Source organism: Ahaetulla prasina, chromosome 3 (assembly GCF_028640845.1).
Source record: "Ahaetulla prasina isolate Xishuangbanna chromosome 3, ASM2864084v1, whole genome shotgun sequence".
Taxonomy (NCBI): domain Eukaryota; kingdom Metazoa; phylum Chordata; class Lepidosauria; order Squamata; family Colubridae; genus Ahaetulla; species Ahaetulla prasina.
In genome coordinates, this window is record NC_080541.1 from 109,082,650 (window position 1) to 109,103,093 (window position 20,444).

Here is a 20,444-nt window from a genome sequence, read left to right on the forward strand (position 1 = left end):
GATCTGCCACATGAGAGAAAAGAACCAACCCATTAAATAGTCTCCCCTCATACCAACAAACAGAAGGCCAAGTTTTCCCAGATATTATATGCTGAAAGGGTTACCTTGCAGTTCTTGGACAGTTCACTGATTGACAGTGATGCCCAATTTAACCTTCTCTTCATTCTCTACATCATATACTCCTTGTTTGTGACATCTAGAAAATCAAAAAAAGAGGAGCCAAGATTAAAATTCTAAAATTCTAAACTTACACAGATATTCAAAAAGGCCCTATGCTTATTCCTTTACTAATCTTGAAGATATAATATGGGAAATCCCATCCTGCATTTTTGGGATAGAACCATCACAAAATATTGAATTCTTTGCACTAAAACTGGAGTTTAGCCCTTTACTAGCTGATTCATATAAGGTGTCCTGATTGCCACTCAATAATGAAAGAAGTAATTTAATATAATTTCTACAGTCATATGGTCAAAGCAGAAGAACAAAAACAGGAATCAAATTCTCTGCATCTTTTATCAACTATTTGTCATAAAGATATAATCTGCCTTTCTCAGAGCTTGTATTGAAATCAAATTAAGGCAAAATAGAATTTTAAAAAATCAGTTAAACTCTGGTATTCTCTGCAGAAAGGCTTAGGCAAATATATCAGTTTAAGTTTCCATTCAGAAAATATCTTTATGGTTGATAGGAAGCTGAAGCAGGCAAGAGCTACAAACATTTGTGCATATTTAACAGAACTTATTGGATCTGTCAATCTTTTCTGAAGAACAAATTCCATAAGGTAAAGGTTTCCTCTGCCAGTTATGCCCAACTCCAAGGGGCAGTGCTCATCTCCGATTTACAGCCGAAGAACCAGCATTGTCCAAAGTCCATAGTCATGTGGCATTCCATAGTCATGCAGCCAGCATGATTATATGCCAAAGCCGCACAAGAATGCTGTTACCTTCCCAACAAAATAGTATCTATTTATCTGTGTGCATTTACTGTTTTCTGCTAGTTGGCAGGAGTGGGGCAAGTAATGGAATCTCCCTCCATTATGTGGTACTTGGTCTCAAACTGCCAACCTTCTGGTCATAAGCCCAGCATCTTAACTGCTCAGCCACCACGTTCCTTCAGATTCCATAGAAACCCTAAAGTTAATTTGCTTTAGAGACATTCAGAAAATGGTCACAAAGCACATGCCGTATTTCTATCATCAAAGTGCTTATAGGCTTGGATAAGAGGCTATAGATAAAATATAAACCTCTCAGAGAGCCTTAGAAAAAGCCTTACAAATAAATGCATACATTCTTCCTTCATGAGACCAAATTTCCAAATCATCATAAACTGAAGGCAGTTCTATGACTCCACACGTCTCAATCCTATTAAACTACTTGCCTCAGCATCAATAATACTGCAATGATGATAAGACACAGGGATGACAGAATCACTGCTGTAACTGCCAGGATAGTTGTACGATCATAACCATCAAAGCGATTTTCCACTGGAAGGCTAAGAGCATGGCATCTCTCCCCATGGTAGTCTTCCTGGCATCTAGGAATTAAGAATTTTAAAAATCAATGCATGAAGCTTATTCCATAGGGCTGTAAAATCATCAGTTATTGATACACTTAATTACTTCCATTTAAGTTTAATGAAAAAAAAGTTTTGTTCCCAATATTCAATCCATCAAGTCTCTTCTCCACTTTTTTCTTGTTGAGATTTTCATTTCTGACTGTAATGCACACCCTATGCAGATTGTTATATATATTGATGTCCTAAGCATATATATTAATTCATCAAGAGTGAAAAAATATTTATAGTCAACAAATTAATTCCACAAAGGTTTTTTTCCAGAAGATTTCTGAAAATCTATTTAAGTTTTAACCAGACCAAACTGCAGAGGATACTCTTATAAACAGAAGTAATTTGTTATTATTGTTATTTAGAATTGTTATTGTTTTCTTTATGTGTGTCCTTTATAATTCTGTAGAACTGTTATAGAATAGAATAGAATAGAATAGAATAGAATAGAATAGAATAGAATAGAATAGAATAGAATAGAATTTTTTTATTGGCCAAGTGTGATTGGACAGACAAGGAATTTGTCTTGGTGCATATACTCTCAGTGTACATACAAGAAAAGATACCTTCATCAAGGTACAACACTTACAACACTTAATGATAGTCATAGGCTACAAATAAACGATCAGGAAACACTCAATATCAATATAAATTGTAAGAATACAAGCAACAAAGTTACAGTCATACAGTGAAGGAGATGGGTGATGGGAATGATGAGAAGATTAATAGTAATACAGATTTAGTAAATAGTTTGAGTGTTGAGGGAATTATTTGTTTAGCAGAGTGATGGCGTTCGAGAAAAAACTGTTCTTGTGTCTAGTTGTTCTGGTGTGCAGTGCTCTATAGCGTCGTTTTGAGGGTAGGAGTTGAAACAGTTTATGTCCAGGATGCAAGGGGTCTGTAAATATTTTCAGAGCCCTCTTTTTGACTCGTGCAGTACACAGGTCCTCAATGGAAGGCAGGTTGGTAGCAATTGTTTTTTCTGCAGTTCTAATTATCCTCTGAAGTCTGTGTCTGTCTTGTTGGGTTGCAGAATCAAACCAGACAGTTATAGAGGTGCAGATGACAGACTCAATAATTCCTCTGTAGAACTGAATCAGCAGCTCCTTGGGCAGTTTGAGCTTTCTGAGTTGGCGCAGAAAGAAAATTCTTTGTTGTCCTTTTTTGATGATGTTTTTGATGTTAACTGTTCATTTTAGATCTTGTGATATGGTAGAACCTAGAAAATTGAAGGTTTCTACTGTTGATACTGTGTTGTCTAGTATTGTGAGAGGTGGAAGTATGGAAGGGTTTCTCCTAACTGTACAAGGAATTTATAAAATTACAGTACAAATGCCAACTTGCAGCCCCACCAGAGGGACAGGAAGTATCAAAACCTTTATAAGGCCCTTTATAAGGGCCCAACTTTAATGTGCCCCAGACACTCCATTGCTTCCCAATCTTTTTCAAATATTATTTCAATATCAAAATATCACACAGACATGTAACAAAATAAAGCATTTGCCTCTAGCATCTTGTTAATTGGCAGATAGCATCCCAAGAAGCTAATTCACCTTCCAGCCAATGCCTTTTTTCCTCTGTGGTTCCTTGTGATTTTCTCAGAAGCCTGTTTCTTTGGGAATTGGCCACCTCATGAGTTCAACTGTACCTGTTGCATATCCCCCTGCTGTAAGGCCTAAACATTTGTTCTCCGATGATCAAAGAATAGGCTTAGCAAGGTATTCATAGGTTCCCAGTTCTCACTTACTGATTCATACTTTCTCACTGATTATTTCTCACTTTATTACTTTCTTACTAGTAAGAAAAGTTAAAATATTTCTTTCAGACAGAAATATGCTTCCTAAAACCATATTGAGAGTAACTTAGTTTCAAAGTCACAAATAGTATGTCTGTAAATACTCAATATCAATATAAATTGTAAGAATACAAGCAACAAAGTTACAGTCATACAGTGAAGGAGATGGGTGATGGGAATGATGAGAAGATTAATAGTAATACAGATTTAGTAAATAGTTTGAGTGTTGAGGGAATTATTTGTTTAGCAGAGTGATGGCGTTCGAGAAAAAACTGTTCTTGTGTCTAGTTGTTCTGGTGTGCAGTGCTCTATAGCGTCGTTTTGAGGGTAGGAGTTGAAACAGTTTATGTCCAGGATGCAAGGGGTCTGTAAATATTTTCAGAGCCCTCTTTTTGACTCGTGCAGTACACAGGTCCTCAATGGAAGGCAGGTTGGTAGCAATTGTTTTTTCTGCAGTTCTAATTATCCTCTGAAGTCTGTGTCTGTCTTGTTGGGTTGCAGAATCAAACCAGACAGTTATAGAGGTGCAGATGACAGACTCAATAATTCCTCAGTAGAACTGAATCAGCAGCTCCTTGGGCAGTTTGAGCTTTCTGAGTTGGCGCAGAAAGAAAATTCTTTGTTGTCCTTTTTTGATGATGTTTTTGATGTTAACTGTTCATTTTAGATCTTGTGATATGGTAGAACCTAGAAAAATGAAGGTTTCTACTGTTGATACTGTGTTGTCTAGTATTGTGAGAGGTGGAAGTATGGAAAGGTTTCTCCTAATTGTACAAGGAATTTATAAAATTACAGTACAAATGCCAACTTGCAGCCCCACCAGAGGGACAGGAAGTATCAAAACCTTTATAAGGCCCTTTATAAGGGCCCAACTTTAATGTGCCCCAGACACTCCATCGCTTCCCAATCTTTTTCAAATATTATTTCAATATCAAAATATCACACAGACATGTAACAAAATAAAGCATTTGCCTCTAGCATCTTGTTAATTGGCAGATAGCATCCCAAGAAGCTAATTCACCTTCCAGCCAATGCCTTTTTTCCTCTGTGGTTCCTTGTGATTTTCTCAGAAGCCTGTTTCTTTGGGAATTGGCCACCTCATGAGTTCAACTGTACCTGTTGCATATCCCCCTGCTGTAAGGCCTAAACATTTGTTCTCCGATGATCAAAGAATAGGCTTAGCAAGGTATTCATAGGTTCCCAGTTCTCACTTACTGATTCATACTTTCTCACTGATTATTTCTCACTTTATTACTTTCTTACTAGTAAGAAAAGTTAAAATATTTCTTTCAGACAGAAATATGCTTCCTAAAACCATATTGAGAGTAACTTAGTTTCAAAGTCACAAATAGTATGTCTGTAAATACTTACAACATTTTGTGCATGCATAAGCAGACACACACATGTCAAATTCACATTTGCAACTGGAATATGAGTTTGCATTTACATACTGTAACATAATAGCAGTAGTAGGATGATTCATAATGCTGCTTGGTGAGTTTTATAGCATTGTTTGTCCTAATGAAAGGTATACATTTGTATACAGAACTGTTGCACAATTTCATTGTGTATATTCTTACCACCCTTTCAACGTAGGCAAGGTCAGGAAATTGGTGCTATTAAGAGTTTTGGATAATGGTCAGGATATTGTAACAGATTCCTGAAAGCTGTCAAAGCTTTCTCTACTTCAACTTATACCTGACACAGTCAAGGTGAGGGTAGTTTTAAGATTCTTTCTCATGCTTTCTATTGTTCCAGGACTTGGATATGAGATATGAGAATATCAAAAGTGGTTTTTATTTTAAAAAGTGACTGGATTGATTTTTGAGGAAAAACAAGATGTTTCGCTTTCTATCCTGGAAGCCTCATCAACTGTATTGGATGATGTTCGAGATGGAAGGACAATTATTGACAATTGAGATGGGGGGGGGGAATGATAGGTGCTGACAGGATGGGTGGAGAGGGAATGAAAAGATTGTATTTTCTTTGCAGTCAACTGGTCTTACTCTCTGAGAATCATTGTGGTTACTTGGGGTTTTTATCTGTGACCTCATGGTCACCTGTCAGGGGTGTAGAATCTTCTTAGAACAGCCAATAGGACTGTGTTGTAAACTGGGGATAAACTGAGGGTGTCTTATCCCTCCTCCTCTGTTGAGAGAGGGCTGCTCAATGTTAACATAAATGCCCCCCTTTACCCCTCTTTCAAACCAATTGTCCTCTCTATCCAAAATGTGGATAAAATGTCTTCAAAAGAGTGGTCCCTATCTTTCAAATGCAGATGGACTGCTGACACTTGTCCTGATGGGTTAGATTTCTTATGTTGTGCCATGCACTTGTGAAGTGGTTGCTTTGGTTCACCAATGTCTCACTTTGGTTCACACGTCTCACTGCATTGCATTGCATATAATACATTGCTCTCTTTGTGTCTAGGTGTTTATCCCTGAGGTGGACAAGTTTCTATCTTAATGTATTCTTGGCCTTAAAATGTACAGGTATGTGATGTTGATTGAAAATCCTCCTGAGCTTTTCAGATATTCCAGCTACATATGGAATGACAATGTTGCTTTGCTTGTTACTCTCTTCCTTGTGTGTAGTAGAGGAGTTCATACTGGGTCTTCTTTGGCTTTGATGAAGGCCAGTTAGGATATCCACAAGTTCTGAGGGATTCCTTGCTGTGTTTTTCAAAGTAAAAACCACTTTTGATACAACTATGACCAGGATAATTGAGAATTCTCATAGACACAGCTCTGGTGAGAGTTAAACAATGCTTTATTTCATCTTCTGGTTCTAGGTATAGAAGTGCAGTGGCAAAACAGTCACAATTGTTCCCATTACAACATTTTAAAAGCTCCTGGATTAACTGAAGAGAAGCTAGCAGTGGTCCTCAATTGATGGCCATTTATTTAGCAACCCTTCAAAGTTATGATGGCACTGAAAAAAGTGATTCATGACTAGTCCTCACACTTACAACCAGTACAGTCACAATTGAGGAGTTTGGCAACGGGTATTTATTCATAATGCTTGGAGAGTCCTAGATTCATGTGATACCATTTGCAACTTTCCCAGTTGGCTTCCAACAAGCAAAGTCAATGGGGGAAGGAGGATTTGCTTAATGACTGTGTGATTCACTTAACATCCATTGCAAAAACCACATTAATAACCACATTATTTAGCGACTGAAACTCTATCCCAATTGTGGTCTATCTATATTTATAGTAAAGTGTGGCTGAGCAAAGGATTAGCTTGGCCACTATTCATGTGATTTGTGCAGTGGCACCCAATAGGAACTCACTACTTTTGTCAGAGTGATGAAAGCAGCATCACAGGGTCACACCACAAGTTCAATCCCTCCTATGTGTGTACATGATGCATATGTGGCTTAGAATTGCATGTGAATCAGGCAGCTTTCTCTGACCTTCATAGTCAAGCACTACATAGCTCCAGACATTACTTGTCCATCATGTTTGTTGCGCCAAACCATCTATCTTCATGTCATCTGGCAACCTTAATCAACTGTCATTATAGAATGGCAGATGAATGGAGTTGGAAAGGACTTTGGAGATCTTCTAGTCCAACTCTCTGCTCAAGTAGAAGACCCTATACCATTCTGGACAAATGGTTAACCAGTCTCTTCTTAAAAATCTCCAATAATGGAGCACCCATAACTTCTGGAGGCAAACCGTTTCACTGATTAATTGTTCTCACTGACAGAAAATTTCTCCTTAATTCAAGTTTGGATTTCTCTTTGATAAGCTCTTATCCTGCCCTCAAGTGCTTTGGAGAATAGGTTCCCCCCCTTCTCTGTGACAGCCACTCAAATATTGAAAGACTGCTTTCATGTCACCCCCCGTTTTCCTCTTCAAGTTAGACATTCCCAGTTCCTGCAACTGTATGGCTAACACCCATAATCATCTTTGTTGCTCTTCTCTGCACTCTTTCTTGAGTCTCAACATCTTTTTTGTAACGTGGTAACCAAAACTGGACACAATACTCCAAGTGTGGTCTTACAATTGCAATATAGTACTAATACTTTGTGTGATCTTGATACTGTCCCTCTGTTGATGCAGCCTAGGACAGCACTGGCTTTTTTAGTAGCTGCAACACATTCCTGACTCATAATTAAGAGATTGTCCACTAGAATTCCTAGATCCCTCTCACAATTACTGCTATTGAGCCAGTTGCTACCTATTCTATACTTGTGTTGGCTATATCCCCCAGCTTGGTGGTGTCTTCAAATTTGATGAGCTCTCTTTCTAACCCTTCATCTAAATCATTTATGAAGAAGTTGAATAGTATTGGGCCTAAGACAGAATCTTGTAGTACCCCATTGCATGTTTTCCTCCATGTAGATGTAGTTCCATTGAGGACTACATGATGGAACCCTGACATTTGGTTGGTCAGTCAATTGTGAATCCATCTGATGGTGGTACTGTCTATCCCACATTGTTCTATCTTAACAAGAAACAGGCTGTGGTCTACCTTGCCAAATGCCTTACTGCAGTCCAAGTAAAGTATATTCACAGCATTTCCCTGATCCACTAATTTAGTCACTTTATCAAAGAAAGCAATAAGGTTTGTCTGACATGATTTGTTTTTAACAAATCATGCTGGCTTCTAGTGATTGTTTTCTTCATTTCTAGGTGCTTACAAATCTGCTGCATCATTATTTTTTCTAGAATTTTCCCACGTATTGATGTCAGGCTGATTGGTCTTTAGTTTCCTGGATCATTTTTTCCCCTTTTTTGAAGATGGAACATCAGCTCTTTTACAGTCCTCTCATGGTTTCCCAGTGCTCCAGGATCTTTAAAAGATATGTGTCAGTGGTTCCAAAATCATATCTGTCAACTGCTTCAGAACCTGGGATTTAATCCATCTAGTGTGGGTGATTTAAAGTTGTCTAGAGTGGATAAGTGTTATCTTACTATTTTTATGTGTCACTCTTTCCATATTTTATACTTATCATTTTTGTTTTTCAGTTTATCAGAGAATTCCTTATGCAACCATAAGGATCTCTTATTTTTCTTTCTCAGTGGCAGTATTGTACTAGACTGGGATTTTATAATCTCATTTTTCAGAGTTTCTCAAGCTTCTTGGTTGTTTTTCCCTTTAAGATTTTCATCCATGGAATCTCTCCTAAACTCTCTCTAAGTTTAAGATACTAGTTTGACTTTATTCTATTGCTTGCGTCATCTTTCAATCTTGGGGTGAGGGATGGAGGGGTAGGGAATATATTTTTCAAATAAATCCAAACCATTTCAGTAATATGTAATCAAAAGAGCAGATTCTCTAACTTACAAGGCACCAAAACAATGCTAATGAAACCCAGGCAAGAATCAAAAGAGGCCTGTATTAATATTCTGAGCAGTTTCATGTGTACCAATTTTTCCATTCTGAGTAAAAATGTTTCTGTTACTTTTGGTTCCTAATTTCTAAAATGGCTAAAATTGTCCTTCTGCAAGCAAAATTTCCAGACACACATATTGACAGATTTTAAAAATCTAGAATCTGTATGGCCCACATGATATTTTGGGCCATGCAGATTCTATACAATGAATATGGATCTCTTCTATGGAAGAAAAAAAAAAAGAATATGACTTTGCAAAGAAGAATACAAAGAAAAACTTCCTGTGCTTTTCCTCAGTAAAACTTTAAGTACTAGATGATACTATAAGTTACAGGAATATCTTGCTATTCTTAATTTTTTTTTTAAAAAAGAGTTTCAGTATACAACTCTCCTCTCTTACTATCGGTATGAACTTCTAATTCATTTAACTGGAAAATAAATCTGCAATATAGCTATTGTTTTCCCTGTATGCAATTAACTACTACAGGACATAAATAGTATAGGTAACTTACATACAAGACGGAGATTTAAGTTTCTTAATATATTTGCATTTTCCATGAATACAATAATCCTTGTATTTTCCCAAGCAGGGATCTCTTTTCTTTCCCTTTCCTTTTCTCCTTTTCTTCCCTCCATTATTTGGAGTCACAGGTTCTTGCGGCTTGGACATGAAAGCAACTGGAAAAAGAAGGAAAACACTAATTTTACATTATGTGTTAGAATACAGAAGCATATCCCAGGCATTATAGCTCAAATTGGATAGGAATATTAGCGCTTGCATTTTTTTTCTAGAAAATTAATTTATGATGTACCTCTTTCCCTAAAAATGGGGTTTCATCTAAATATTAATGGTAAGATGAACAAGCTATAAACTTGTGTTTTCTCCAAACATGTTTTGCAAAATGTCCAAGGTCCATGTTGTCATTTGGATACAGCCAATATTGCCTGAATGACAGCTGAAGAATTCAAATAGGAGAATTTGAGACTCACAGAAGCACAATGGTTCCTATTATCTCTAATCACAGTGCAACCTCAAGAGCTTTCTGGCATTATTGCAATTTTCAGTTATACATTTAGGATTCATACACACATTCAGAACATTCAGAAAAGGCATACGGAATTACATAGGCCAAGATTTGCTTTGCATATGCATGCTGATTAGCACAATGCAAAGAAGCAAGAGATTGTACTGCTCTTTGCCTTTAACTTTTCTGTTTTTTTCTCTAATGCTGTTCACAGTCCTCCTAAAGTAGGTCTACCCCAGTTAACCAATGGCTGACTTATGGCATGCTAAATTTACAGTGGAGTCATACATAAAGTTAAGTTGCTTTTCCCATGCAACATGTTATCAAAAAAAAGGACAACATGCATCAAGAAAATGGCAGGACAAGATCTAAATGAAAATAATTAATAGAAAAAAAAGATTAAGAGCTCTATTTATATTGTTCCTTCTGTAACAAAAAAAGAGAATGTATCATTGTGTAAAATTACAATTAAAGCGTATTGATTTTCATTGTGTAATGGTTGCGCTTTGGTAGTTCCATGAAACCAAGCTTGAGGCAGAATAGGCATAACACAGTCAGCAACATAACTGACACAGTAAATAGCTAAGTTGTTTACTACAACAAAAAGAAATCATTCTTTTTTTTGAAAAAGTTTATTTTTTCTCATAAACGTATCTTAACTGTACAGTTTCTTATCTAACATACATATTTTCTTTTAACTTTCATACTAATACAATCTCCATCCTAAACAATTTAAGTATATTCAAGGTTGCTCTTCTACCAATTCATCTCCCTTGTTTTATAACAATCCTTCTTCTCCCTCTCCTCTCTTTCCTTTCTCTTCCTTCTTCCAACTACTCTTCTACTTTCTTCTTTCCTCCTCTCCTTCTTCTCTCCTTCCCCTTCCTTTCCCCCATACCTCCCTTCTTCCTCCCTTCTAACCTTCTCTCCTACTCTTCTTTCCCATCTTTCTTTCTCTTCTTTTCTCTTTCTTCTTTCCCTCTCTCTCCTTCCTCTCTCCTCTCCTCTATCCCTCTCCATTCTCTCTCTATTATTGCATTCATTTACAGTTTAGTATTTTCCAAAGTGGCATTTGAGCAATCCCAATTTTTACTTTATTTTCAATTACTTTTTCATCTTTGGCAGTGCACGGCAAAAGGAGGCATGGGGTAAGTAAAACAGCGGGTCAGGGTGATCAGCTGTGGTGCGCGATCTTTTTTTTTACTTTTAAAAGCATTTTTTACAACCTATTCAGCTGAATAGGTTGTAAAAAATGCTTTTAAAAGTAAAAAAGAAGGTTCTGACGATCAGGCAGCTCAGCTGGGGTCATCAGAACCTTTTTTTAACCTTTTAAAAGCATTTTTTAAAGGAAGCGACAAGCTGGGAAATGGGCGACTGGGATTGGATGGGCATGGGCGGGGGGGCAGGGATTTTTGCTACCGGTTCTCCGAACCACCTGCCGCCATCGCTACCGGATCAACTGATCCGGTCTGAACTGGGAGCATTTCATCCCTGATATTATCCCTAATCTATCTTTTAGGTAGAAAACTATTCTGATCTGGATTTAATAATCTCTTCAATCTTTCAGCCATAATTGATGCAAAAATTTTGAGATTGGTCTATAGTTCTTTATCTGTTGTAAATTCAATTCTTCTTTTGGTATAAGAGTTATATATGCTTTCATCCACGAATTCAGAATTTTGGCTTTTAATAATAAATCATTAAATACTTGTAACATCACATTGCTTAATACATCTTGCAACATTTTGTATAGTTTTGCTGGTAATCCATCTGGTCCTAGTGTTTTACCATTCTTTTGTTTCCTAATTCCTCCATCAATTCCATCATCGATATTCTTTCTTCTAGCAACTTTTTTAATTCTTCTGGAATTTTAGGTTTTAGCTTTTTTTAAGTATTGTTCTATCTTTCCTTCTGCCACCATCTTTTGCTGGTATAAACTTTTATAATATTTCTCAATTATTATTTTTTCCTTTCCTCATTTTGATAGCATATCCTTCTATCTTGATCTAATAATTGATTTATCCTGTTTTTCCTTTTTCTTTTTTCATCTTATATGCCAACCATTGTCCTGGCTTGTTCGGATTTTCCAAAAAAAAAATTCCTTGTTAATTCTTCATTTTCCATTAAGTTTAATTTATGGTTTTGCAAGTCCATCAGATTTTTAATTTTTTTTATTTTGTGGCTGCTTCTGTAGTTCTTCCTCTAGTTTCTCATAATCCTTTTCCAACTTTGTATTTGTCTGTTCTGTTTATTCTGTTTTCCTGAATATGTCATTGTTAATCCTCTAATGTATGCCTTACTAGTATCCCATACATTTTGCAGTGATGTATCCTCTTTTCTATTTTCTTTAAAGAAGAAAGTCAATTCTTTTTCCATATATTGTAGAAAGTCCTTTTCATTTAGTAAGTTTTGATTTAATGTCTATCTTATTCTTTTTCTCTTCCTTCTTCCAACTACTCTTCTACTTTCTTCTTTCCTCTCCTCTCCTCTATCCCTCTCCATTCTCTCTCTATTATTGCATTCATTTACAGTTTAGTATTTTCCAAAGTGGCATTTGAGCAATCCCAATTTTTACTTTATTTTCAATTACTTTTTCATCTTTGGCAGTGCACGGCAAAAGGAGGCATGGGGTAAGTAAAACAGCAGGTCAGGGTGATCAGCTGTGGTGCGCGATCTTTTTTTTACTTTTAAAAGCATTTTTTACAACCTATTCAGCTGAATAGGTTGTAAAAAATGCTTTTAAAAGTAAAAAAGAAGGTTCTGACGATCAGGCAGCTCAGCTGGGATCATCAGAACCTTTTTTTAACCTTTTAAAAGCATTTTTTAAAGGAAGCGACAAGCTGGGAAATGGGTGACTGGGCATTGGATGGGCATGGGCGGGGGGGGGGGGCAGGGATTTTTGCCACCATCGCTACCGGATCAGCTGATCCGGTCTGAACTGGGAGCATTTCATCCCTGATATTATCCCTAATCTATCTTTTAGGTAGAAAACTATTCTGATCTGGATTTAATAATCTCTTCAATCTTTCAGCCATAATTGATGCAAAAATTTTGAGATTGGTCTATAGTTCTTTATCTGTTGTAAATTCAATTCTTCTTTTGGTATAAGAGTTATATATGCTTTCATCCACGAATTCAGAATTTTGGCTTTTAATAATAAATCATTAAATACTTGTAACATCACATTGCTTAATACATCTTGCAACATTTTGTATAGTTTTGCTGGTAATCCATCTGGTCCTAGTGTTTTACCATTCTTTTGTTTCCTAATTCCTCCATCAATTCCATCATCGATATTCTTTCTTCTAGCAACTTTTTTAATTCTTCTGGAATTTTAGGTTTTAGCTTTTTTTAAGTATTGTTCTATCTTTCCTTCTGCCACCATCTTTTGCTGGTATAAACTTTTATAATATTTCTCAATTATTATTTTTTCCTTTCCTCATTTTGATAGCATATCCTTCTATCTTGATCTAATAATTGATTTATCCTGTTTTTCCTTTTTCTTTTTTCATCTTATATGCCAACCATTGTCCTGGCTTGTTCGGATTTTCCCAAAAAAAATTCCTTGTTAATTCTTCATTTTCCGTTAAGTTTAATTTATGTTTTTGCAAATCCATCAAATTTTTAATTTTTTTATTCTGTGGCTGCTTCTGTAGGTCTTCCTCTAGATTCTTATATTCCTTTTCCAACTTATTTTGTTTTTCTCTCTTCTGTTTATTCTGTTTTCCTAAATATGTCATTGTTAATCCTCTAATATATGCCTTACTAGTATCCCATACATTTTGCAGTGATGTATCCTCTTTTCTATTTTCTTTAAAGAAGAAATTCTTTAATTCTTTTTCCATATATTGTAGAAAGTCCTTTTCATTTAGTAAGTTTTGGTTTAATGTCCATCTCATTCTTTTTCTCTTCCCCTTCCATATCATTGTTATTGGATTGTGGTCTGCCCAAGTACTTGCTTCTATTTCGATCTTATATATCTTGGAAATTAATTCTGTTGACATCCACAACATATCTATTCTTGACCACGACATGTGCCTGTTTGAGTAGAATATATATTGCTTTTCTTTCAAATTTCTTTTTCTCCATTCATCTTGCAAGCTTAACTTATCTGTCATTGTATAAAATGCTCTAGGTAAAGTCTTTCTTAATTTTTTATTCACTTTTTTAGATTTGTAGTCTAACTCATTATCAATCACATTGAAGTCTCCTATTATGCATATATCTTCATATTCATATTCTAATATTTTCCGGTGTAATTTCGCATAAAATTCTTCTTGATTTTCATTTGGAGCATATATCCCCACTAGCAATATTTTTTATAGTTCATTACTATTTCTACCATTAATATTATTCCTTCCTCGTCCTCAAATATTTGTTTTGATTAAATTGTCTTTTTAATATAAAGTGCTACTTCTCTTTTACTTTGGCAAGCAAGTGTTGTATATAATGTCCCCAATGTTACTTGCTCCAAAAGTTTTTTGTGTTGTTTTCTGATGTGGACTTCTTGCAAACATATAATCTCTAATTTTAGCTTCTCTAATTTAATAAATATTCTTCTTCTTTTTATTGCGGAATTTAATCCGTTTATATTCATTGATATAATTTTAATTTTTTTCTTCCATTTCTTACTTATTTACTTGTTTTGTTGATCTAGTCACCCTTATCTCCCTTTAGTCTTTAACTTCTTTCACTCTTGCTCCTTCTCTTATTGCTCTTTCTTCCTGTTCTTTAATTGTCTCTTTTAATTGTTCCTTTTTTATTTCCTGCTGTCCAATCCCTCTTTCTTCATTCAATCTTCCTTCCTCTTGGAATCCTATGTATGGATCATAAATGTTTCTGCTTTCTCTATTTTATCTAATCTGTGTCTTTGTTCCTGCCAGTTCACCAAGATTCCTTCTGGCACCAACCATCTGAATGTCACTCATCTTTTAATCAGACATTTCGTAAGAAATTGATATTCTTTTCTTAAATCTCTAACTCTTCTTGGAATTTGTTTCAATGCCACTATCTCTCTACCTTTGTGCTTTATCGTCGCATTTCTCATCAATTGCAATTTTTCTGCTCTCAATGTTTTCTTGGTAAATCTGACATGTATTTCTCTTGGTAAATGATTTCTCATTGCATATCTTGTATGCACTCTATATGTCTCATCAATCCTGCTTAGTATCTTTTCTTTGTCCTATTCCATTGCCTCCACTAATATTTCTGCAATTTTTTCTGGTAGGTTTTCCCCTTTTTTTCTTCAATATTTTGAAATCTTAGATAATAGTCAGCTTTATCCATTTCAAGAATTATAATTGTCTTTTCCTGATTTTTATCAGTGGTTGCAAATCTATAATCCATTTCTTCCACTTTTTTTCTTTGTTGCTTCTACTTTTTCTTCCACTATCTTTAGTCGTTCATTTTTCCCTATCATCTCTTTAACTTCCTTCAATTCTCCATCCATTTTTTAAATTTTCTCATCCACTTTGTTTACTTTTTCCTTGAGGTCTTCATATATGGCCTTTAACATATTTTTTTAATTCCATGTTGGCTTTCTCTTGCTGTATTATAGTTTCAGCTAATTTTTGTCCCGTGGACCTGGCTGCTGTTGATATTGATTGTGAAGATAGATGTTGTGTTGTTTTCTTCATTTTGTTCTTTAAATTCAAACTATCCAATTTATAATCCAAATGATTCGGCTTAACTCCCACTAGGTAATAATGGTAGGAGGCATGATTACCTAATCTCAAAAACACTAAGCAGAGTTGGACCTGGTTTGTGTTTGGATGGGAGACAACCGGGAAGCCCTAGGATTGTAGATCAGAGGAGGGAGTTGAAAGAACAAGGAAGAAAAAAACAGCAAAGCATTTCCATGGGGTTATCAAGAGTAGATGAGCTTCACTTGAGGAAATCTTTAGAGTATAGATCATACATGTCAAACTCGTTTGCATCATGTGACATATCATGAATTTTTTTGCCTTTGTGGAGCTGGGGTAGACATGGCCTGCATCCAGCCCTTGGGTCATTAATTTGACAGGCCTGGATAGATCACTGCTTATCATTATGACCAGTGGTAAAATCTGAACTGGTTTGCCACTGGTTCACTAGTTGCACTGCGCAGTGTCCGCCAAGCACACGCACATGTGCAATGCACACCAAATGCGTGCTGCACGCACATGTGCAGTGCACGCCAAACATGTGCTTCATGTGCATGTGCAGTGTGTGCCAAATGCATGCTGCATGCGCATGTGCAGTATGGGCCAAACACTTGATGTGTGCACATGCGCAGTATGCACCAAATGCACACTGTGCACACACATACAGAGTACACGCCAAATGCACGCTGCGCACGGAAAAAGGAGGGTTGGGAAGTAGAACAGCGAGGGGGAAAACAGCTGTGCCGCGTGAGTTAGATTCACTAGAAAGCAAGATTTCCTGCTTTCTAGCAATTTTAAATTGTGGGGCACCGCTGACTATCAGAAATACCTTTTTTTTTTACTACTGATTCACCTGAAACGGTATGAACCGGTAGCATTTCACTACTGATTCTGACCCCAGCTATTGATAATTACATAGTTCAACTAGGAAAGTGTAGGGAAAAGTGGAAGTATTGAACTATTCTATTATCCACTATATATCTATCATGTTTCCCTGAAAATAAGACCCTGTCTTATATTTTTTTGAACCCCGAAATAAGCGCTTGGCTTTATTGCCATGTGCTCAAAAGCCCAATTGGGCTTATTATCAGGGGATGTCTTATTTTGGGGAAAACAGGGTATTAGAGCTCCAGAAATGTAAATGAAATACGTATCACAGTTTTCAAAAATCAGAAGGAAAGCAGGAGCATTTTGAGTGATTTTTTAAATCTCTGTACATACACATACACACTCACTCACCAGCAATTGAGGACTCTTAATGACTAAAACAAACAGGTCAGCTGAGTAGACAGTCTTAACTATATGGAAAGTCTGGATCCAAATATATGCTGAATAGTCAACCTAGTTAAGAAGAGCAGCTCAGTGTTCTTCCCACACATTTGCTATGACTATTTCATGGGCATCAGTATTTGGCAGAAAGCATGCTAGGTTCTCAAGACTTAAATAGGCAAAGAGGATGAAATGGAAACCCAAGCTAGACGCCCCCAGATATTACAACTTCGCCCTAGTGACTAAACTCAGTAAGGTAAGAAGAGCCACACTGTGTGGGACAGGAACTGTGAGTCATTTGTGGATCCCTCTCATCAATTGACAGCATTTACAGAATGGAAAATTAATATTTCTGTCTGGACAGACCCATAAAGTAATTAACATGTGGGGATAAGCAATAGGTTCTATATGGCTAGAATCATTATTCACCAGCTAATCCTTTCTCAAATCTCCCAGTGACTTTAATTCTATACAGTAGTGAAAATGCCAACTAGGCTTACTTATTTTGTTATATTTCAGAATACTGTTGCCATGGAATATCAATGCTAGAAAATGTTTCCCTAAGATGAAGGAAATTTTGTCAATAGAATGAGGAGGGGGAAGAGGGAGGGAAATACTGATGTCACCAAGTTTGCAGATCCTTAGAGAAAAATTAATGGACAAAAAATAAGCCCCAAAGCATATTACATCTCTATAAAAGTGAGAGCACCAACTAGCAGTAGTTTATATACTGCTCTGCTATTCAAAAAATAGAACAACATATATGCTACAAGTGACAGGATTTGTGGAAAATAAGTGGCAATATTTCACTACAGCATATAAAGCTGTGGGTGGGAGAAGTAGCAGTTCTAATAACAGATAATTGAAATGTGTGACTGACTCAAATTAGGGCCTCTAGGGTAACAGTTTGGAACATATAAATGAGAAATGACTACATTATCAATCGATTCTGACATCAAGCAAATTTCCATGGAAAATTTCATTGTAGTTACCATGCTTGTTCTTAGGAATCATTCCTGTGGCTAGATTTGCAAACATTTAAAGCAGTACAACAAACATGTCTCATGGCTATCACTGATATACAGGTGCTTTAATTTCTATTATTCTATTATAAAAGTGCAACATACGGACTTATTATATAGTTCATCCCAAAATATATTTACTTATGTTTACAATTTAAACACTCCCCAGAATTTCCTTGGCTTTTTTCCAGTTCTTTAAACAGAGATAGGATCAAAGACATCCAGCACATAAAATAACACAGTAACATATTTCACTTATTTATTGGATTTATATAGCCTTAAAATGTATTTATAAATTTCAGGTTGCCTCTGCTGAAATCCTATCTGCCCTTCCTTTTTCATCTATTTAAAACTGAATGAGGTTATTAGGAGCCAATGTTGTCCTTTATAGTAAAATCGTATTCCATAAATTAGAATGATGTCCCAAGATATTCACCAACCAGCATCAGCAACCCCAATTTCTGTCATTCAAAAACCACAAAAGTAGGTATGTTTATACATACTGATATAAGTAAGCAAAATTGGTAACTGGCAGCCTATGTAAATAAAATCAGTGATCTCTAGAAATAATATATATGCTCCTTCTCCAGAGAACATGCAAGATTAACAGTCTCCACCAATGATTGGTCTCAGTGATCTTGCATGCATACACACAGACATACAGACACACAGACAGACAGACACACACAAACACACACACACACACACATATATATAAGCTGCTTACAGCTACAACCATTTGTACAGTAATAGGGAAATAGTACTATTCTGAGCCATACCTTGAGGAAGATTACTTAAGGTATCTTCTTTGGATAACAAAACATCTTTCTGTCTTATATGTTCCAAAGCTTTTGGAGATGGGTGGAGATGGAGATTTGTCAAGTCGTCTCTGTTTTCTCTCCTGGGAGTTTCATTCTGGAGTATGCCAGTCCCCTCCCCATTCACCAAGATGGCACAAACTACAAGTAGAATTAAGGACATTTCAGTACTCTCCCGAAAAAGAAAGAAAATTTAGACATTCTAATATTACCAAATGTTGGAGTCAAAATCCAAAATGATTTAAACGAAGCTGAAATTTGTCATGTAATTCTCCCACAGAGCAGCACAAATCAACTTACATTGAAGGAGGGGCAAAGATATTTATAGAACCACAGTGCAACACAAAAACAAAGGCATGAACAAAACAAGATATAAATGAAGGCCAGATTCACTTACATGTGAATGGCACACAAATGCACTAAGTATAGTAGGTGTTCTCATATTTTCAAAACCACATGCCCAGCAAACACACATAGACAAACATTCTCTGCTCCTAGTCCAATTTTGTAACACAAGTACAGCATAGACTGGGATGCTTCCATTCCTCTGGGCAACAATTTGCCTAGTAGACTCAAGGACATAGCAACTAGTGGAAAAACATTCTGATCTGAAAATACTTCCAAGCACCTTTATAAAATCAAGATAAATTTAACCAACAGAGAATCGACATTGTTATAAACTTCATGTAATTTAAAAATGACATTTACATTTAGAATAGAATAGAATAGAATAGAATAGAATTTTTATTGGCCAAGTGTGATTTACTCTCAAATGTTACATTTACTCTCAAATGTTCCAGGGAATTCGGTAAGAGTAAGAGGACTCAAAACGCATCCCTTTACTATATAAATAATACACCCATCCCAGCGATTCAGTGCTATCATATAGCCCCATATTAACTATCAAAACAAGCTAAATTTGGCGGTAGTGGAAAGAAACCCTGACCCGGCAGGCAGCTTCTCAGAAAACAGCCAAGCAACTGTGTGAATGGACTACCAATCATGCTTTATTTTATTTTCGGTGCCATTACCAGGCAGAAATAAGTCTCCTATTCGCTTAGGCGAGAGCATGTACTGCGACCAACGCAACTTCGTAACTTGGAGCTCCCAGCTATTTCGTCCACGCAGCGACCCTCTCACCCTCTTTCCAGGACAAGGTGCGTTCTCCTACGTTTGGAGGATTTGTTTTTGCGTCCATTCGGGCGCAAAGTCATCCCGTCCCCCTGCTTACCTGCCGCCAGAAAAACGCTCGAGATCATCACCGCTCCTGGCAAGGCTTGACACCGCCGCTCGCTTAGCTCCTATCAGGTCCGACGCGGGGGTGGGGGGCTGTAAAGGCGGGCCTTTTCCTGGTCTCGCTTCTTAAGGCGGAGTACGCCAAGTAGCCGGGGCGGGCTCGTCCGGATGTCGCGGCGACTGTTCCCAGGACCAGACAAAGCAGGCTCAGCCCCGTACAGCGCTGACCGCCTAACTGCCAGGCTGATTCGAAGTACAGCCACCCAGCGCCCCTAGGAGAGCAGCTCCCAGCTGGAGGGGCCGGGCCAGCCCAGGCAGGGCTCGACAGTGGACGCCACGCCCACTCCCTGGGCGAGAGCGCGGGCCCTCCTGCGGTGCCGTCGCCGGGAAGGAGTCCCTCGCCCTGCCCTCGGGCGCGGCTGCTTCCTCGCCCGGTTCCATTTCGTCGGGGAAAATGGCGCTTCCCCGACTTTTGGGAGGGCCAGAGTCTATCCTTCGCTCTTTGGTCGGTGATCCTTTGAATTGTAGGTGCTACAGGTGGAACTGTCCGCGCCCGCTCGCGTTCTGAGACAGCAGTTTCAAGAAACCACACAGTTCAGTTCCCTCGCGGATGTGTGAATCCCTTTTCCCGATTGCTAATACACGTTTAGGTTTTGATAGTTTAAATATATACTATGCTCTTCAACGACGTCATCTACCAAACCTGGAACGGTCATGGCCTACCTTA

At 37.2% G+C, this 20,444-nt stretch overlaps 1 protein-coding gene across 2 annotated transcripts in view; it reads right to left on the bottom strand.

Moving 5' to 3' along the window:
* The window catches only part of HBEGF (heparin binding EGF like growth factor), a 56,572-nt gene extending 36,450 nt beyond the window's left edge, over positions 1-20,122 (bottom strand). The window contains exons 1-5 of one of the 2 annotated variants that reach the window (XM_058176028.1): positions 19,713-20,122; positions 18,443-18,622; positions 9,218-9,383; positions 1,381-1,536; positions 105-196 (exon numbers count right to left, since the gene is read on the bottom strand). In XM_058176028.1, the coding sequence (XP_058032011.1) occupies positions 124-196; positions 1,381-1,536; positions 9,218-9,383; positions 18,443-18,622; positions 19,713-19,740 (603 nt within the window). In that variant the 5' untranslated portion in view covers positions 19,741-20,122 and the 3' untranslated portion in view covers positions 105-123. The remainder of the gene's footprint in view (positions 1-104; positions 197-1,380; positions 1,537-9,217; positions 9,384-18,442; positions 18,623-19,712) is intronic. The other variant, XM_058176027.1, reaches the window with a different exon arrangement.
* Positions 20,123-20,444: the final 322 nt, after the last annotated feature.